The following is a 21,844-nucleotide window of genomic DNA, read 5'->3' as shown; positions in this document are numbered from 1 at the left end:
TTACCGAGAATGTAGTGCGATCTTTTGCCTTTGATTTCCATAGGAAAGCGGCATGATTTTTTTTTTAAATCAAGAAATTATTTGTTTTCGAAAGATAAATTATTCTTCAATGCTCAGTTTAACACTTTTACGGTGATAAAAGCTCATTGTCTAAAACTTACAAAACACAGACGTATTCAGAAAGAGTATTGACAGAGGTCGCCGCCAGAACAAAAGCAGTTTCATTGCCTGTCTGACATCTTATCACCGCTGAACAATAAATAGGTGTGAATATTTTTAGGCATGTTGTCGAAACAAATGAATAGGATTAGGAACAATGCCGTTTTGGAACAGCTGGTTGAAACAATGAAGTCAGTCACGGTCTTGTTGAATTGGGGGTGCGGTTAGTAATAGGTACTTTTCAAGTTTTCAATTTTTGTTAAGAACTCTTTAACCCCGAAGCCGGAATTGGGGGTGCGGTTACTATTACGTATGCGGTTTATATTAGGACTTTAACGGTACTTCTAAGATTGCAACAATTGTTACATGGTGATCTCGATCAACACGGAACTGCCACTGAATGTATTTTTCCACTCTAAAGTTATTTTGGTGTCATAGCACATGCGTAGTTTAATCGACATGCGTTTCAAGATACCCCGCGACATTACTCTCAGTATGGGACGGTTTCGTGTCGCCCTTATCAAACACGTGATTTGTTAATTTATTAAAAATGGAGACTACGTCAAAAAGGAGTAGACAACTGCTCGACGAGTATTTTTCACGACGAGATGGAGAAACCGCTAAATCGTGTTCAGAACCAGAAACCCATGGGTGTCCTAACCCTGACATCACCAAGAAACAGAAAGTTGATCGTACTGCAGCACGATTTCAGAAATAATGGAAGGTTAGCTGCGGTTCCGTAGCTCTTTGGTGCGACATACAATCTAATTTTGCCCTAACAATTTCACTCGGACGTCTTGTTTTTATTTTTGTTGTTGTATGTCGAACATGGGCCGGTCAGTGTCTATCACGTAAATAATGCGATCGGCAACAAAGGGCTATGATTCCACAGCTAATGGAAGGTGAGACAATGTTAGCGAATCGATCGAAAAATACTATAATTTGTGTAACATTCTTACCGGGCATTCTTAGCATTGAGATCGAGTTACGAGACCGAAAGTTACTTTAGTTACTTTTTCACTTTAATTCAGAAATTTCGATGAAAATAAATAGTCATTTTGTGTCGTCATAAACGTCAACATGCGGGTTTTTCATGATGAACACGGGAGATTACTTCATAATAATATACAGCTTTTTGATTGGCATAGAGTTTTTTTCTGAGAAATTTCCCGTGAAAATTTATTCACAGGATGACTTGTGTTCTTGGCAGTGAACTTAGTGAACTTTTGAATGATGACTATTTTTCCCAACTGTTAACAATGTGAGCTTATCATGAATATGTTTAATTAATACTGAGTTATTCAAATAAAGGTTCTTCTGTCTACATTGCATATTTTGTTGTGATGTTTTGTTGTACCATCATAATGGTACATTTTGTGAAGCAGACTGCCTAATTTGATGCCATGAAATTACACACAAAATTAGAGCTCAGGTTGCACCAGCAAGTACCATTTTCAGCATGCTGTTCTTGTTTTTGGCGGACGACAGAGGGGACACCTACCTCTCCTTCTCTCTTCCTCGTTGTGTTCTGTCACGGGAAAATGCTCCCCAGTTTCCAGACAAAATTTACTAATACTTTTTTTTCTTGATTAGTAAATTTACTATTACCTAGCAAATTCCAGAGAGAGCCCAGGATAGGGGTACCAGTGTGGAGTACAGAAGTGATCAGATAGGGGTACCAGAGTGGAGTACAGAAGAGATCAGATAGGGGTACCAGTGTGGAGTACTGAAGAGATCAGATAGGGGTACCAGTGTGGAGTACTGAAGAGATCAGATAGGGGTACCAGTGTGGAGTACTGAAGAGATCAGATAGGGGTACCAGTGTGGAGTACTGAAGAGGACAGATAGGGGTACCAGTGTGGAGTACTGAAGAGATCAGATAGGGGTACCAGTGTGGAGTACTGAAGAGATCAGATAGGGGTACCAGTGTGGAGTACTGAAGAGGTCAGATAGGGGTACCAGTGTGGAGTTCTGAAGAGGTCAGATTGGGGTACCAGTGTGGAATACTGAAGAGATCAGATAGGGGTACCAGTGTGGAGTACAGAAGAGATCAGATAGGGATACCAGTTTGGAGTACTGATGAAGTCAGATAGGGGTACCAGTGTGGAGTACTGAAGAGATCAGATAGGGGTACCAGTGTGGAGTACAGACGAGGACAGATAGGGGTACCAGTGTGGAGTACAGAAGAGGACAGATAGGGGTACCAGTGTGGAGTACAGACGAGGACAGATAGGGGTACCAGTGTGGAGTACAGAAGTGATCAGATAGGGGTACCAGTGTGGAGTACAGAAGAGATCAGATAGGGGTACCAGTGTGGAGTACAGAAGTGATCAGATAGGGGTACCAGAGTGGAGTACTGAAGAGATCAGATAGGGGTACCAGTGTGGAGTACTGAAGAGGTCAGATAGGGGTACCAGTGTGGAGTACTAAAAAAGTCAGATAGGGGTAGCAGTGTGGAGTACTGAAGAGATCAGATAGGGGTAGCAGTGTGGAGTACTAAAAAGGTCAGATAGGGATCACGGTTAGCAAAACTAAAGTCATTAGGTTAGAGTTGGAGTGAGAAGAACTGAAGCGGTGCTCACCTGCTGCATGGCAGCGTCTTGTGGAAAAGGAATGTCTCGGAAATCAGCATCATCGTCTTCACTTGATGAATGTAATGGATGACCACCGACCTAGTACAAGAATGTACAATTATTACTTGACAAATATCACTGGTCAGATTGGTCATAACGACATGACAGCAACTAAACATATGCTAGTTCGTTTTTAGTGCTTCAGAAAAAGCCTGAAATCAATAAAACCTGTGCGAGCCTTCATCTTGGAAACCAACAATGTCTAATACACCCATGCCTCTGCGTTACATGTCATTTTATTTTGAAGAGGCTTCATGATATTAATGGCCACCATCTCATGGACACAAATAAACCAAATGAATTATTTGATATTGACAAATAATATTTGTCTTCATATTAATTTTTTAAATAGTTCAACCTCAAATCAAGATGGCAGATTAACTTGACTTTACGCAACAGTCACTGGTTTCTGTATAACCAATACTGTTTTTCTCTTGAGACTGTGGCCCATGGAAGGAGTTAAGTAAGTTTTTATGTTCAACCCCAAGTAGGATTTAATCAATACTCACCAAATCTGTTGAGTTTTTCTTATTTGTTTCTGCTAAAGACCCTGACACAAATACATCCCACCTTTCGCGGTCCTCTTGTGAAATGTGTTCTGTAAGGAGAAAGAAACCACCATGGGTTCATTAAATGTTAATTACGGAATGATGTTAATATCACCTTAGATAATTCTGGTAGAAATTGTGTTAGCACTTGTGTATAGTGAGTCTTAATAAGAAATAGACAATTTATTATGTGCCTCTTTATTATAAATGGAATAAAGCGTGTCCCACAAATCAACAACAGAATGACCTAGGTTATAAAATATAGTGATGAAAATGAATACAATAACGAAAGATCTGAAAAATAAATGACATACCTTTAAAATGAGTTTTAATAAGTTGACTATTACATCCTTTGTCCATTGCATGAACTATGTCGTTACATATGCGTGTGAGGTGACCCATGTAACCCTTTCTCTTGCCAGTATTCTTGGCTTCTAGCTGGTCATTTTCTTCCCAGCAATCTAATATTCTCTCAATTAATTTACAATCAGAAAATAACTGTGAAAAAAGATGCATTTGTCAAGATTACATTTGAATATCAATGAGCATGATACCAAAACTTGTAATTCATAATTACAGAATATTTTAGTGTGGAGATACTCTAAGACTCTAACTATATGAAATACTTACATAAGCCAACATAGCTTATTTTCTGTCTTTGTTTCTATCCTTGTAGCGGAGCTATGTCACATATGTTAACGTTCCACGTTATGGGCTCAGCGCGCACTGCTGAGGAACATGGAACACCGAGCGAAAAGCCAATGAAAATTCGAAAAACAACAGGAACTTAACTTTGAAGTAATCATGAACAATCACATTTATATGCATTACACACACAAAGGTAATCTTGTTACACTGTTCAGGGGAGTCTCAACAACCATCCCAAAGTACCGTTTTCTGAGAATTTTCACTGTGATGGTTGCCATGCTGTAAAAATGCCTGCCCCGAGAATTCAACACTCCTCCCACATACGCCCAAAATGCATGTACATGAAATACTTACATAAGCTAACATTGGATGTTCTTGTTTACCGTCTTCAGACTCTGTGGCTGTATTGCTAATAACTGTATTTATACACTGTTCTACTTGAGTATGAAGAAAATTATTCCATGTATACTGGAAGAACAAATCCTGATAAACAACAGAGAGAGACATAATGTTAACACAAATTATTATACATTGTCACCATAACGCCATAAGTTACAGCGTGCCATAATTTTGCGGTATTTTACAGAGTATTTTCATCCTACCATATTAGGAAATGTGAATTCCAAATATGGAATGATTATGCGCGTAAGCACCCTCTAATAATAAAAAACAAACATGGCTGCCACCAGGGTTTGACCGGACTCCATACAAAGAAGTTCCCTGATTCTGTTCTGAACTTTTTGAATTTCGGCATTCCCATGATGTATTCGTGGAAGGAAAAAATGTATAATAATAAGGTTATCATTAAGATACCTCAAAGTATGCACTCAGACAGTATGCTGTCGCATTGACCTCCGCTGCGCGTCGGTCGATACTGCCGTTGTACTGTCTTCGTGCATACTTTGAGGTAACTTCGTAATAACCTTATATTGTTTCATGTATACTGGAAGAACAAATCCTGATAAACAACACAGAGTCCTAATGTTAACACAAATTATGTATACAGTCTCACAAATCCTGAGTGCCAGAACTTTGCACAGACAATAGAATACCTAGTGCTAGAAAACAGTGCACAAGATGTCCAGGAAATCATATTCATGCCCTGAAAAAAAATGTACTCACCAATAATGTTTTAAGTGTTGATAATTGGCAAAGTTCTTTATTAACTGTATGAGTATTTGTTAATAATAATGCTGCTATCAGTCGAGCTACTTGTAACCGCGTGTTCCCAAGAGGGGGTTCTAACATTCCTATCGTTGTAGGCATTGCACGGTGCTGAAAAACAAAGCCAATTGTCACAAATTCACATAATAAGTATATAATTCATATCACAAAGTTGGTTTATTGAAATAAAATGCAAGATATGGCATCACAGTCACACACTATAAAGCTAAGGTATTTGGTTTAAACACAATCAGACTCAATAAAGACAATGATGTAAAATGTGAGAGTAGGACTTTTCTAAAATCATACTGTAAACAGTATCATTACAATGATTAAAAGTCAAAAAAATAAAGCCAAATCAATACTGGAAAAGTTGACCCAGCTAAGTACTGATGATTGGTTGTCACACTACTTAGGCTAGGATAGTGTGATATATTTAGTGAAACATTCCTTGCCAAAAGGTATTTTGAATTTGAGAAAATTGTCAAACATTTGTGCACACCCCTTTTGTCAAAGAAATCAATTGCGGGCTACCAAAAACCCTTTCATTAGAACTTGACTTCAACAAGAAGTTGAAAATATCACTTTTTACCAAAAATTACAAAAATATTCACCAAAATTAGAGAATTAAAGATATCATTATGAAATGAACGAATCTGAGAGAGGTTCACATGTAGTACCTATATATATGTTATATATAAGCAAGTGGACTTGCGGTTTTCAACAAGAAGTCAAAAATATCCCTTTTTACCAAAAATGACAAAAATATTCACCAAAATTAAAGAATTGAAGATATAATCATGAAATGAACAAATCTGAGAGAGGTCTACCCAAGGTACAAATACACCAAGTATCAAAGCATTCAGGCTTGTAGTTTTCAAGAAGAAGTCGAAAAAGTAAAACATTGACACGGACAATCACTCATATGATAAGCTCTGCTCGACAAAGTCGACAGCAGAGCTTATAAAAAATAATGTTTATTACAAATGTAGCAGTATTTCAGCATGACTTTTTATAATGAAATCTTTTTTTTTCTTATGCATATTATTCTATCATTTTCAACATACTGCTGACTAATACTAAAACAAATATATGTAGACAGAATTTGACATATATTGTCACTGTTACAGGTGCCCATGTCAAAAACTTACAAGTAGCATTCTACCTTAGGGAAAACACTGTAGATTATAGAACTAGCCACCATGGTTTTTCCCCCCAAGTACCGTTAAAGTCCTAATATAAACCGCATACGTAATAGTAACCGCACCCCCAATTCCGGCTTCGGGGTTAAAGAGTTCTTAACAAAAATTAAAAACTTGAAAAGTACCTACTACTAACCGCACCCCCAATTCAACTAGACCGTGACTGACTTCATTGTTTCAACCAGCTGTTCCAAAACGGCATTGTTCCTAATCCTATTCATTTGTTTCGACAACATGCCTAAAAATATTCACACCTATTTATTGTTCAGCGGTGATAAGATGTCAGACAGGCAATGAAACTGCTTTTGTTCTGGCGGCGACCTCGTCAATACTTTTTCTGAATACGTCTGTGTTTTGTAAGTTTTAGACAATGAGCTTTTATCACCGTAAAAGTGTTAAACTGAGCATTGAAGAATAATTTATCTTTCGAAAACAAATAATTTCTTGATTTAAAAAAAAAATCATGCAGTTTTCCCATGGAAATCAAAGGCAAAAGATCGCACTACATTATCGGTAAATCTCTTCCGTGTTGCGTTCACCATGAGGTCGCTGAACTGTCATTAACATATTTAAATGAGCTATGTAATTTAGACACGTGGGCACCATCCAGCATTTTGATTGGTTAATTAGCGACTTGACCTATCCGGTCAAATATACGTCACGCGAGCATTCAAAAACATGGCAGATATCGTATCGGCTGTTTACATGTGACTGAAATCATTTGCTTACGGGGAAACTAAGTTGAATTTTACTTGCATTTTATAACAATTCAACGAATTTATTTTTCGTGCGTTATTGTAATCACTACTAAATAATAATCACCAATATCAACACTTCGAAAACAAGTAAGTTATTCACTTGTGACCCGCAGCATGGCCGGATCGAGCTACCGTTATGTGATCATTTGCTACTAAGCAGTGCATTCGTGTTTTTATTTGAAACTTCTGTTAGAATATACTTTTCGTTACCAAGAAAATTAAAAAAATAAATGCATATTACATTAAAAATACTGAGTATTTTTTGTATCATGTGGAATTTTTTTTTTTGATTGACTGTAATTTTTCAACATTTCGTTAACGCCTATTTTAGAACCAAAATAAGGCCTTTCACTCTTCCCAGACGCCTATTCAAGAGATTGTACGGTGTATTGTTTGTTTTGTGCATGTGTTGTGGACAACAAATGACCACGCCCATTTAGTGATTGCAATATGTACGTAATAGAAACTGCACCCCGAACTTGAGCTTTTGATCCCAATTTTTAAATTGATACATTGTAATATAAACCGCGGTTTATAATAGGACTTTAACGGTAGGAACCCAACAATTGTGAACAACTTAGTGACAAATGTGCCTGAGGTTAGCTTACCTTTGGGGGGTCTGTGAGAAGCTGATGCAAATCTCTCAATTTAGGAGTTACACCTTGTAGAGCGCTACTAACACCTTTAGCCAGCCGTTCAGCATCCAGGGCTGTTAACTGTTCTTGACCATCAAGTCTAAAAAGGAAGGACATCCACCTACACATTGAGATAAAACAGCTGAACTTTTAAAGATGTGAACATTGCAACTAAGGACAGGACAACAATAATATTGTGACCAGCTAAGTTTTTAAAGATATAAACATTGGACAAATTAACTATGGACAGAACAACAATAATATTGTGACCAGCTAAGCTTTTAAAGATATGAACAATGGACATCGCAACTATGGACAGAACAACAATAATATTGTGATCAGCAAAACATTGGACATCTCAATTAGGGACAGGACAACAATAATATTGTGACCAGTTAAGTTTTTAAAGATATGAACATTGGGCAAAGTAACTAGGGATGGGACATCAGTTCTGCCTGATGACAGCGGAGCTAAAATGGCATAGTAAGCTGATAGCAAACATAGAAGTGATGTTACACCTGGCTGTACTGCAACTAAAGATGGTACAACAAATTCATTGTGTTCGATATCAATATTTTCAAGAAAATTCACATGCTATTCACATGTTACAACTGAAGTGTTTCCCCAAAGAATATTAGGAATAGCACTCTAAGAAAAAAGCCATTTCAAGCAAAAGAGAGAGACAGTCAGTTGTTGTAGCATTACGCTCATTTCTGTAAGCTTACCCATTCTTCTTGAACTCTGTGAGTGCCAGTAACACAGCAATTCCATTAGCTAAAGCAGATTCAGACTTCTCTTCATGTAACATATGATTCATCAGTTCAGACACAGTTTCCTGCCTGCAGAGTAAAACATCATAGTATTTATAGTGAAAACTAGTAACCTGGCAAAAACTATCTAGTCTCCAGACTTGAATGTTTACATGACCTCTAAAAACTGAATAAAAAACATTGTGTACTTTCACTTTCGCAAGAGTTTTGCAAATTATATTTTCTCAGAGCTTCTGTCCACCATTTTCACATACGTATAAATAATTTTGTTGACAAATAAGCCCTTCATAGATGTATACATGTAAATATGTAATCAAGCTCAAACTTCGGGGCTAAACCAATAACTAAAGGCTGCAATCATGACACTGTTACATTTTATCAGACTTTGTGTTGGTTGTTTACAAAGTTCAGTTTCTCTGTCATTTTTTCTGGCCACTACGCCCCACATAATGTCGCAGTAATACAGTTCACAGTCACAGTTCAATTGATCCGATATGTAGCAATATTTTGAACAGTGTTTAGAATCAACTTTCCCAGAGAAACACACAGAATAAAATACTTGTAGCTTCAAACCTTGCTGTATGGCGGCTTGAGTCACAGTTCCTGGATATTAATTTTGATGTGCTTCACTGGAACTACATACACTGTTCCCAATTGTTGAATAGCCCAAGACTGAACTCGTTCATAACAATCATGGGAATTAACGTCACTCAAAACCTATGGTGCTTGTGTTTTTTGCGTGTTTGTAAGGTGATTCTCATCTCCACGAAAACTCCCCACATGTTTTTCCAGGAGGCTTTCTCATTCACACGGGTGCAAGAAAAATAAAAATCCTCTGAAGTATTCATACTAATTCATGGTAACTACACAATCATGAATGTGGCTAGGTTTACTTTTCTTTAAGTCTCTTTCACAAAACCAAGCATGTAACTTTGGCTAATCATCATTATTGCTAACATTATTTGTCAGCATTCAGCAGGACATGCATGCATGTATATCCACAATAAGTCCATTTGTCTTACAATGGCTCCATAAATACATGTTTATAATTTGTTCATTTTAGGAAGAACATTCACAAAGGTCAAGTTCCTGAAAGGTTACCGTAAATCCTAGGGCATAGCAACCATTGCAAACACTGAAGCACAATATATAAGTAATTTTAGTAAAGCTTACTGTTCCATGGTGGTAAGTAACGGATCATCATCTGCACTTTCCTGTAGTTGAGACATGTGTTCCCTACCAAGTCGTATTAGCTCACATAATGTAAGCGAAGCATTACTGTGCTTTTCTTCATCGTGTGTAGGGTCTATTGAGCCAACTAAACGTTGTATAAGCCTCTGATCATTCAACCACTGGACAAAAAAGATGATACATTATATATTTTAACAATTGACAGTTTTAAATAAATGTGACAAATTTTATCTTGAAATATATTTGTTGTTATCCTACTTTGTTCAATGACTTTATATAGGACAGGTCAAATAAATGTTCATAAACTATATGTACATCAACAGAAGCTTTGGAAATCTTTTGTTGCAGGTGCTCCTGTCTGACCTGGCTGATTTCACAACATGTCGGAAATGTATATAAGGCGGCATACATTCAGCTAAGACAGATAAGTTTGATTCGCCATTATTTGACCCCTGATGCTACCAAGACTCTAATCGGTGCATTTGTACTCTCTCATCTAGATTATTGTAATAGTCTACTGGCCGGCTGTCCTCTCACTATCACAAACAAACTGCAACGTGTTCAAAACGCAGCTGCCCGGTTAATTTGTAAATCAAAGAAATCGGATCATGTCAGTCCACTTCTAAAATCACTGCACTGGGTACCAATTACATATCGTATACATTATAAAATCAGAACTACAGTCAAACCTGTCTATAAAGGACAGTCAGTGGACTGAGCCAAACTGTCCTTTATAGACAGGTGGTCTTTATATGGAGGTGGCCTAATTTATTCATTTAATCATGAATATTAATTAGGGTGGGAATTTTAAGGGAGATCATAAGCAAAACAAACCTACAATGAATTGGTCTTTTTAATAAGTCACTCATTTTCATCTGGATAATTACACAGTTTTACTTTTTTACTACAAATTATATCATGTAAATTCACTGAAGCCAAGTGATTCTGCCCATGGATTCATTGGTGTATTTAATGCATAAGAACGATTGTCAACGATCGGCCGCATTGGCGTTTCAGCTCGGACTTTCACACTCTCGCCAAGCTCTCGTCTTATTCCCCAGCCCATCACAGGCGGTAATCAGTCCCATCGTTAGTATTGTCGATTGTACACTGTGACAAAATGCACAGGCAAAGTTGCCGTGTTTGAAAAAACAAACAAACAAGCATTAAAAATGAAGAAGCATTGGTAATAAACAAAATTTACCAAACTCGTAACGATTGCTCCAACTCTCGGCGTTGAATCAGAAAGTCAAACGAACCGGAAATGAAACACGATGATCGTACACGCAATTTTACAGTTATTTGTTGCAAGCATCGACGCATCAAAACTGCCCAAACGAAATGAATTTTTCTCGAATTATTGATATTACCGTTTATAAAAAAAGAGGATCAAAATAGAAATCATTTTCCTTGAGAATAACCCCGAGATGACCCCTCAGTTTTGCCCATGCGCTAGCTTCATTAGCATAATTTATAACGATCAACAACAAACAACATGGCGGCCAAAATAGGTCGGATTTTGCAATCCCGCGATGAGAACGAAATAATCGAATGTTTTATTATTTTGTTCGGGTATTTCATGTCGACAGGGTAAATAAAACATCTCTCATTTAATTAAACTGGTTCATTTTTCTTGTCCACAGAAGTGCCACTGGCCGGCTGGGGATCGATAGTATACCGGGGTAGTACCGATCGGAAACAAGCTAGTTTTTCATTTCCAACTTTGAATGAAACTGCTTTAATTTGTTGTTAAAATCTTTCCAGTCTCCAGACGTTACATTCAGATGATATTCAACTTTTTTTTTTTTTACTTTTTCGCAACTTCACAATCCAAGTTGCGATTGTCACCCCTGTCTACAGATTGCGTACTCGGTAATCTGAACGTAACATATGGCCACTTTCCTGTTAGCGATTCACAAGTAGCTATTGTCTTTTTGCTGAGGCCGTCTGATGGACATGTTGGTGGTCGTTATACAAAGGTTAAAGTGTGAATAGGTATACAATAGGGTGGTCGCTGGTCGCGTTGGACAGGTGGTCGCTATATCCAGTGTCTTTAACGTGTAAATTGCGAAGGGACTGTACTGAGGTGGTCGCTATGAGCAGGTGGCCGCTCTGCACAGGTGGTCGTTAACACAGGTTTGACTGTATTTGTTACAATTCCATAGCTGCCATCGGTCCATCATACATATCACAACTACTTCAACTATATACTCCTGCCAGACAACTTCGTTCTTCCTTTTCTTGAAACCGTGCGTTTCAACAAAAACATATGGTGAACGCACATTTGCTTATATTGGCCCCGCAACCTGGAACAATCTACCATATGATGTCCGCCGCTCAAGTTCTCATGACACTTTTTGTAATAGGTTGAAAACTCACCTATTTGATTTGAATTGAATTGAAATTTACTTTTTTGTTATGTGCTTAGAGCTAATTTAGGTTAAGCGCAATATAAATACTCTTCATTATTATTATGTTCTAGTCATATACAAACTGTCAAAACTTAAGTTTCACTGCTAGGAATTTTATGATTTATTGTTTTTACGGCATTTGTTAAGACAATATTTAAAATCAAACTTACATAGGAAATATCTTGTCTAAGTTGAGCTGTTTCAGCACAGGAAGCAAGTCTCAAAATGAGATCCATGATGGCAGAGGTTCCGATGTGATTCACTAATACTCCAATAGGGTCGTCTTTGGTTTTAATAAATTCTATAATACACTCTGTCTTTCTTGTTAACAGCATTGCCATACATTTACTAAAAAAACTTGCCAGAAGAGGATTCAGTGGAGGCTCTGAATCTAAAAATCCCCATAATTTGTTCAGTAATACCTAAAATAGAAAAAATCAAATTTAGAGTTTTACAGAATAGTTAGTAGATAGTGAGCAACTCTCTATTTTTTTCCAATTCAGAAACTGTATTGACTTGAAACAAATATAGAGAATACAAGAGAGGTTACAATGAAAGCGTGAATGAAGTTATTTTACCTCAGTTTCACCTAGTTTATCATTAATAGCCGCTACATCTGCAGTCAATAGTTCACAAGCTGAGTTACTGTGTTTATATTTTAGTGCTTCATCTATGTTTTCTGGTGGTTCTTGGATTACTAAATTCACCATTTCTTCCATGATTTCTGGTTGAACCAGACTGTAAATAAAAATAGTAAAAAAAATTTTAAAAGAGCATCGGTCAAATCATGCATACCTGGATTGGAAAGACTTTTTTTAATCAATTATGCAAACTCACAAGACTGCACAGACATCACATGTGTACCAAGTTGCAAATAATTGCAGAAAAGTTAAAATATAAACAAAACATACTGAAAGTTAATAAGTATGCAAATTAAATAATTAATAAGGACAAATTAATTAAAAACTAGGATTGGACATTCAACTAAATACAGTGAGCAGGTAACACATTTCAACCAACTGAGAAAGACATTATGATACAGAGTGAAGAAACAGAAAACAGTAATTAGTAAGCTATGTACACTATGTAATGTACTAAAATTAAATTAAAATAAATGAATTAGCTAATTAAAATAAACAGAGACTATTATAAACCAATGATAAATGATATGTACATGATTGTAACATAATTCAACACATTCTTTTATACAGAGTAAATCAAACCAGACTAAAGAAGTAAATAAACAAGCTACAAACAGTATGTACCTAATTAACATGTACAAATTTGTACCAAAATCTAATCAGGCCAGCCATGTTTCAATTAAACCCTTAAAATGGTTGGAACCGGGAGCATAAATTCATGAGAATCTAGATTATCGTTATGTGTGCAAATACTAGTAATTCCCTAACACTATGAATTGATATTTCACAATTGTTTTGTCAGTGTAGTTTAGTAATGAAAAAATAATGTATATAAAATAATAAGTTGTATTAATCTAATTATTTGAATTTTCAGACCTCATATATCTTCATGACTGTAGATGCAAGCTACCGTATTACCCTGGGCACGCGCCCCTCTTTGGGCAAGCGCCCACCGCCCTGTTTTCACAAAAGTTACATGTTGGGGACATCCTCGGTTAAACGCCCAGGGTGGCTAATTACTAGTTTTTCGGAAAAACCATGTCGTTTATTCGCTGAAATCAATTCCAACAGATCGTACTTCAACATTGATAATTCACTTGCGCATTGCGTTACCGGAAAGTCTTCGGGAATTTCCAAAGAATTGCGTCAGTACAACACAACATTCTGATTGGTTAATAACCAACTTGACCCATTAGGTCAAAGGACGCTGCTGCAGGTCAAATCTGCAAATGCATCATGGCAGAAAGTGATTTTCATCGAGAGTTTGCACACGATCCAACACCTTCGTCAGTGGAGATAATACGACAATTTTGACTTCAACTGTGTTCCAACAGACTCAAATGTTTTTAATTTCGTAAATTCTGGTGGTACGTAATTAATTAATATTGTAATAAAATATGCATATTTTTGTAATCATTTCTGTTTCTTCATTGATTTTCCCTCAAAGACGTAATCTGTCACTTGATGAATCAAAATTTTCATTTTCAGCGCCCACCCCTAAATAATCATGATTTTCTGAGTTGAGGCCCCCTGGGTGCTAACGTGGTCGAGTACGGTATTATTATATATCTTTTTCTTCCAAAAATACATCATGGGAATGCCGAAATACAAAAGGTTTAGAACAGATTGAGCGAACTTCTTTGTATGGGGTCTGTTCAAACTCTGAGGGCTGTCATGTTTGTTTTTTATTATTAGAGGACGCTTACGTGCGTAATCATTCCTTATTTGGAAGGAAAGGGTAAAAATACTCCGTCAAATACAGCAAAATTATGGCACATCGTAACTTATAGCGTTACAGTGACAGATGTACAATAATACCATATATTTTAATCCCATATACAACACACATTAAATTCAAAATTGTATTAACCCGATATTGTGCTTTCCAGACTGCTTCAAATAGTGTAATATTGATTTTTTATCCCATATAATTCAATTCTATATGATATCATTAATAACTTACAAATCAATGAGCTTTCTATTTTGTGCTTTACATTCCTGTAGAATGTCATCTTCATCCAATAACTCGCTTAAAGTTACATCCTGTTGGACAAGGAGCATCATAGATTAAACGACAATAGTTGAATGCAAATTGTAAGACAAGTTATGTTGTACCTGTGTCGATCTATTTACATTCAAGATAAAAATCAAGCAGACAACTCAAGATTAACAAATTATGAATACAATATGGAACATACCTCTTTGTCTAGTAGTGTATCAACATGTGACGTAGTGTGGAGATCAAACTTCCAAAACATGATGGCTAGCAACAATCTGTCAAACAAACATAGAAAAAACATAAATCTGAGCACATTCAGTCATATAAATCTTAGCAATACACTATGATTTGATTAAAGTCACACACATAATTTGAATATTCAACTTAGTTTGATACTGCACGACTACTGTAAAAGGATTAATTATTTACTGGGTTTTAATTTTGCCTATTTCGCTGACTGGGAAATGCGCCAAATTAAAACCCAGTGAATATGTAAAATTTAGCATAGAACACATTATCTCAATGATGAAACTGTAAAATTAAAACCCACTGAATATGCCTGAAATGGTAAATCAGCAAAATTTAAACCCAGTGAAAATTAGTCATTTTACATTATTCTACTTTTATAACCAATTTCTGTATAGGGCTTAATTTAGCCGAGTTTTATTTTCACTTTCATATTTTGAATGCCTCAATGCTTAATCAATTGGAATACTTTTCTGGTAACCTATTTGAAAATTCACAATTTATTAATTTCTAGAGTGACACGTATGTAAACCAAAAGAAACACAAATGTTTTATTTGTCATTTTCTTTGGCATTTCTCTAATTCTGAATTAGATTAGTTTACTACCTTAAAAACAATACTCAGAAATCCTCAAAATCACGGCAATAGGGTTATGGGGGACTGTCATGTTCAAAATTTTGATTTAAAATATATGGTCTTCAAACTAAGTTTTCCACTAAACACCCCCAAAAATTGAATACTGTAAAACATGTCTTTTTCGCGAATTTAGCGAGAGAACTGATTCGCTAATTCAAGATGTCGCTAATGACTTTATTATAAATTCAAAATGGCCGCCAAACAAAGAAATCAACATTGAAAAGAGAGATTCGCTAAATCAACATTTCGCTATCACTTCATTTTACCACAATTCGCTAAAATTGCATGCTGCTTTTTCAACATGTTTTACAGTAGTTTACAATTGGTTCCTATGGCAGAAACATTCCAGCATATCTACAAATTTTGTACTAGAAGGCTACATATGACTGTCACAAAAAATGGAAGAATTTTGAGTATTAGTATATTAGTTATCCACGAAATAATGCGTTTACATGGAATCCTATGGAAAATGTCCCAAAACGGACATATTTTAGATTATTTTGCATATGTTTTCTTAAAAACTCATGCTTTTTTCCCCGTGAAACATTAAATATGAATGACATGCATGTAATTGAATCATCATACAACAATTTTTGAATCATTTACAGTGATCATTTTTTTTCATGTTTTAATGGTATTGAACTACCTTATGATAGGAGGTGGAGCATAAATTGGCTAATATAGGAATGTAATAGCAAAGATATCATGTTTTGTAAACAATTTAAAAACGTATTTATCTATATTTAGAAGTGATGCGAGTTTCATTTAAATATCTAATTTTGGTATTGATTTCAAATTTGACGACAGTGATGGTGAAAATTGATGCAATTTATTTACATGTTTGGAAAGAATCGAAAAAGTGAATATGACAAAAATCATCAAAATCAAAAATTATACAGAAAACTATCTAGATGTCCCATCATACTACAGAATGCCATTTAGATGTCCCACCATACTACACAACGCCATTGGATGTCCCACCGTACTACAGAACCCATTTAGATGTCCCGTCGTACTACAGAACCCATTTAGATGTCCCACCATACCACAGAACCCATTTAGATGTCCCACCGTAGTACAGAACCCATTTAGATGTCCCATCGTACTACAGAACCCCATTTAGATGTCCCACCGTACTACAGAACCCCATTTAGATGTCCAATTGTACTACAGAACCCATTTAGATGTCCCATCGTATTACAGAACCCCATTTAGATGTCCCAACGTATTACAGAACCCCATTTAGATGTCCAATCGTACTACAGAACCCATTTAGATGTCCTATCGTACTACAGAACCCATTTAGATGTCCCGTCGTATGACAGAACCCATTTAGATGTCCAATCATACTACAAAACCCATTTAGATGTCCAATCGTACTACAGAACCCATTTAGATGTCCAGTCGTACTACAGAACCCATTTAGATGTCCTGTCGTATGACAGAACCCATTTAGATGTTCCACCGTACTACAGAACCCATTTAGATGTCCAATCGTACTACAGAACCCATTTAGATGTCCCACCGTACTACAGAAGGCCATTGGATGTCCCACCGTACTACAGAACCCATTTAGATGTCCAATTGTACTACAGAACCCATTTAGATGTCCCACCGTACTACAGAACGCCATTGGATGTCCCACCATACTACAGAACCCATTTAGATGTCCAATCGTACTACAGAACCCATTTAGATGTCCAATCGTACTACAGAACCCATTTAGATGTCCCACTGTACTACAGAACCCCATTTAGATGTCCAATCGTACTACAGAACCCATTTAGATGTCCAATCGTACTACAGAACCCATTTAGATGTCCTGTCGTATGACAGAACCTATTTAGATGTCCAATCGTACTACAGAACCCATTTAGATGTCCCACCGTACTACAGAACGCCATTGGATGTCCCACGGTACTACAGAACCCATTTAGATGTCCAATCGTACTACAGAACCCACTTAGATGTCCTGTCGTATGACAGAACCCATTTAGATGTGTCGTATGACAGAACCCATTTAGATGTCTTATATTACAGAACCCATTTAGATGTCCCGTCGTACTACAGAACCCATTTAGATGTCCCGTCGTATGACAGAACCTATTTAGAAATCATACTACAGAACCCATTTAGATGTCCCATCGTACTACAGAACGCCATTGGATGTCCCACGGTACTACAGAACCCATTTAGATGTCCAATCGTACTACAGAACCCACTTACATGTCCCGTCGTATGACAGAACCCATTTAGATGTCTCGTTGTATTACAGAACCCATTTAGATGTCCAATCATACTACAGAACCCATTTAGATGTCCTGTCGTATGACGGAACCTATTTAGATGTCCAATCGTACTATAGAACCCACTTAGATGTCCAATCGTACTACAGAACCCATTTCGATGTCCCACCGTACTACAGAACACCATTGGATGTCCCTTCGTACAACAGAACTCCATTTGGATGTCCCCTCGACCTCGTACTACAGAACTCCATTTGGATGTCCCATCGTATGACAGTAAGCAAATCCATCGAAGGAATATTTTCATATGGTATTTTCATACTGCAGGTCTCTGAAGCCGTCAATTCCCTATTTTTTTTTAAACATTGACCCACATTAGAGAACTGCAGGTGTTGTCAGACAGAAATAGCAATATTTACCAAAAAATGACAAAAATATTAAAACAAATTAGAGAACTAATGTTATCGTCCACCAAAGGTATACTAGATTATAACCTAATGAATAATGTATACAAGATTTATCAGAACAACACTGTTGTGTACATAAATTAATTCTCTCCAAACAAGCTCTTGAAAAAACTTTCATTTTTAGATTTAGTTTTCATGTAATTGTTTTTATGGCACTAAAGGATCACTCAGGAGCTGAAACAACGCCTATGATTGATCTTTTATGGTGGGCAATGTTACAGACCTATCATTTCATCCCATGCCTTTTGAATACATTGCAGTAATAATAGAAAACAGCAGTGAATTAGCTAGGGTTGTTGAACCACAGTGCAAAGGATGATGACACCTCAATGGCACAATAATCTCTGGTTATATCTGATCTCAATAAATAATCTGGAAATGTACACGTCTGTAACAATAACCTGGAAATGACCCAATCACCAAGCAACTGTCATAAATTCTTGACCACACAGCCTTTTTCTGAAACAATAATGTGCTTAAGCCACTGCTCTGTAATTTGAATGACCTGCACATTGTTTAAGGTTACATATATTCCCAGATGTACTAACATCTTACATATTGCAATATGCAGGTCTGATTAAAACATCAACTTTTAGACGGGAATGACATTTAAACTATTGTTGAAATTATAATCTACAAGTAATTATGATTGTATGTGACAGAATATTACAGTATTTCATGAATTCTGATGATCTAAATAAAACAATTCAAGCAGCACTTCGACCAGATGTATTGTCATGGACTGTGATTTGCAGTCTGAAAACAGTCACCTTGAGAGTTTGAAACTGTGCAACAGTTTCAGTGAGAACGCGAGTTTATCGAGTTACAGCAAGCACAAAAAAGATTCATTCAGGGAGATGGCAAACCTATGAACATTTTGATATATCGAGGGACTTGATCTAGAGCAGCCCTCTAGGTTGCGACGATTTTGGTCGCCATGGTGATTAAATTTAATATACAAGTTTACAGCAGAATAATGCAATTAAAAGCAAAATTTATTTTGTTAGTGACTTAGTGGCGGACAATGCAGTGTTCTCCACAAGGGGTTTTAGGTGGCGGCCCGCCCATCAAGTTTTACGGCCGCCTAGTAACTCTCAACACCCGCCCACCAACGTACATCCAGCTGAAATTATTTGTAAAAAGCTTGCATTGTTCTTCCCAAGCCTAAACAAAAGAGTAGTTGCCCAACCCTTTATTTTGCTATTGTTTCAAGAGTCCAAACATAAACAATGACCACTGGAAGTCTGCAAGCAGTTATCAAGTGTATTCATGGCAATGTGTCAATCGCCTGAATTAATCGTCGCCCGACATTGTTGCCACTTATTGCTCACGATACGCAACTACAGTGGTTTCAATTTACAGCTGTATTTTTAATAATCGTCTTCCAATCACGAGAGAAAGAATTAAATACGAACGAAATGTATATGCACAGAAAATAAACAAATATATTAGCATATTGCATGTAAACTCGAACAAAAATTAAAATTCTAGCCGTATTTACAACGTTCGCTCGATTTTCATCGTGAAAACAGCATGAAGAAGGCAAACTAGTGACCTTTTGGCCTACCCCATTCATCGACCGTCGGCCACCCACCGGTGTTGGCGCTGTAACGATTTAGTATCCAAGTTGCATAGGGGAGCAGCGCATTCTGGGTGTTCGTGTACTGAATTCGGAAAGCGGTAATAAACATCAAACATGGCTGCCGGATTAGTTTACCGCGAGTATTTGTAATTGAATAATATTTTAGTTATCTTTTCCACGTACTTTTTTTCATTTATCCATTTTTTATGTCTAATCTTTCGAGAACATAGCAGATTCTTTTATTTTGCCAATTGCTAGCATTTTTCTTGAATCCCAAAACAACGTGTGAAAACGCAACGTATCGTGACCGTACATGCGTAAATGCATCTTACCGTCCGTCGACACGGGTGAGTACTGATGCCACAAATAAAAAATGTTATGAGTTTTATTTTGACAAATCGTCCGTTTTAGCGTCGGGAACAAATCACCTCGTATATTTTCTACATTATAACTCGTACTTGCTCTTGGTTACTCGAATTGCATTTCTTGAAAGCAGAATATTTTGCGAACGTATAAATCACCGATTTCAAACTTTTTGCATTTCGTAAATATTAATAGTGACCAATCTGTTTGTATTTCAAAAAATTGTAACATGTTTCAATTAAATTAAAAAGAGAATAGTAAATAACTTAGTGTGTATTGCATTTTATGACATAAATGCTAGAAAGATGTATGTAAATGACATGCAAATTAATATGCAAATTTATGCTAATTAGGCCGCCCACCAGCTATTTTGGATTGTGGAGAACACTGCAATGTTACAGGGTACATCAGATCTACAGTTGAAAATGATGGGAAGTGAGACAAAATATTCTAGTTTGTTACAGAGTCAAGGCAGTCATGGAGTGTTGACCAAGATAGCAGTCCAAGTGGGAGAAAATTTAAATTGCATTGGTCAAAGATGTGTCTTTCAGGGTAAAATACGAAAACCTTACTTTTTGTTCATTCCAACAAAAATGAGAGTGCATAATAAAATTAGCATGTCGCATGATTACTGTCTGTACACCAGTTATATCATGTATGCCTAAATAAGTATCTGAAAAAACACAAATTTCTGTAGTTTATTACGCAAATTATTATCGTAAAACAATAAATTCTGGTGACCAACAATTTTGTACTTAGCAACTAAATTTTTCAGTTGCCACCAACAATTTTAAGTTGGTTGCCAATGGCAACTAAAAAAATTCAACTTTGAGTGTTGTAATGATCTAATGTTATGAAAACAATTTGCTACATTTGTGACAATCTCACTTCCACTGGTGCAGCTTGATTTTGGACTAATTAATTTTTGTCTAAGTAAATACTATGGCTAAGTTGTTGTCTATTTTCATATTGCAATAACTACACATTTGTAAGTTGTAATTATCTGTATCATTTTGCTTCAACCATCTGGTGGGGGGGGGGGGGGTTGATGGGGTTATTGGAACATTGATAAGCACTTTCCCAGAGAAATTTCACGTTACCCAGTACCTGTACAAATCTTGTCATTCCAGTAGTACTGCTGACATTTTTGTGTCAGATGAAACTAATTGATATCTCACATCCATATTTGAAACAGAAAATACAACGATCATTTCCTGTGCCTAAATATACATTTAGCAGTGTAGAAAATGCAAAAAATAAATCATAGCATGCTCATTGCTGGATAGATTTCTCTAAATATAAAACTGGAAAGACCATAGAAAGTTGCTTGAAGGGAGTGAAAGTAAACACCATGGACACTGAGTGCAGACAATAAAAACAAGTTCATCCCTGTCAGTTCATTTCGGACTTGTGAATCTCCTGAAAAATCATTTCTAAAATTACATCTCATGACTTTTTGTTTACATAATTGTTTGTCTAATTTAAATTATTCATGAACTGATGATGTCACTCAAATCATCACTACAGTAACTGTACAGTACTATA

At 36.4% G+C, this 21,844-nt stretch overlaps 1 protein-coding gene across 13 annotated transcripts in view; it reads right to left on the bottom strand.

Annotated features, from left to right (window-relative positions):
* The window catches only part of LOC100372571 (serine/threonine-protein phosphatase 6 regulatory subunit 3-like), a 44,299-nt gene that overhangs the window by 21,184 nt on the left and 1,271 nt on the right, over positions 1-21,844 (bottom strand). For 11 of the 13 annotated variants that reach the window (XM_085506622.1, XM_085506624.1, XM_085506629.1 and 8 more), the window contains exons 2-13: positions 14,959-15,034; positions 14,724-14,803; positions 12,698-12,857; positions 12,290-12,541; positions 9,691-9,869; positions 8,473-8,586; positions 7,721-7,868; positions 5,111-5,263; positions 4,343-4,471; positions 3,655-3,838; positions 3,302-3,390; positions 2,742-2,831 (exon numbers count right to left, since the gene is read on the bottom strand). In XM_085506622.1, coding sequence (XP_085362748.1) covers positions 2,742-2,831; positions 3,302-3,390; positions 3,655-3,838; positions 4,343-4,471; positions 5,111-5,263; positions 7,721-7,868; positions 8,473-8,586; positions 9,691-9,869; positions 12,290-12,541; positions 12,698-12,857; positions 14,724-14,803; positions 14,959-15,018 — 1,638 coding nt within the window. In that variant the 5' untranslated portion in view covers positions 15,019-15,034. The remainder of the gene's footprint in view (positions 1-2,741; positions 2,832-3,301; positions 3,391-3,654; positions 3,839-4,342; positions 4,472-5,110; positions 5,264-7,720; positions 7,869-8,472; positions 8,587-9,690; positions 9,870-12,289; positions 12,542-12,697; positions 12,858-14,723; positions 14,804-14,958; positions 15,035-21,844) is intronic. The other 2 variants (XM_085506627.1, XM_085506634.1) reach the window with 1 other exon arrangement.

This window comes from Saccoglossus kowalevskii, chromosome 12 (genome assembly GCF_978046115.1).
Source record: "Saccoglossus kowalevskii chromosome 12, keSacKowa6.1, whole genome shotgun sequence".
NCBI classification, from domain to species: domain Eukaryota; kingdom Metazoa; phylum Hemichordata; class Enteropneusta; family Harrimaniidae; genus Saccoglossus; species Saccoglossus kowalevskii.
This window is presented reverse-complemented; position numbering and strand designations above follow the sequence as displayed.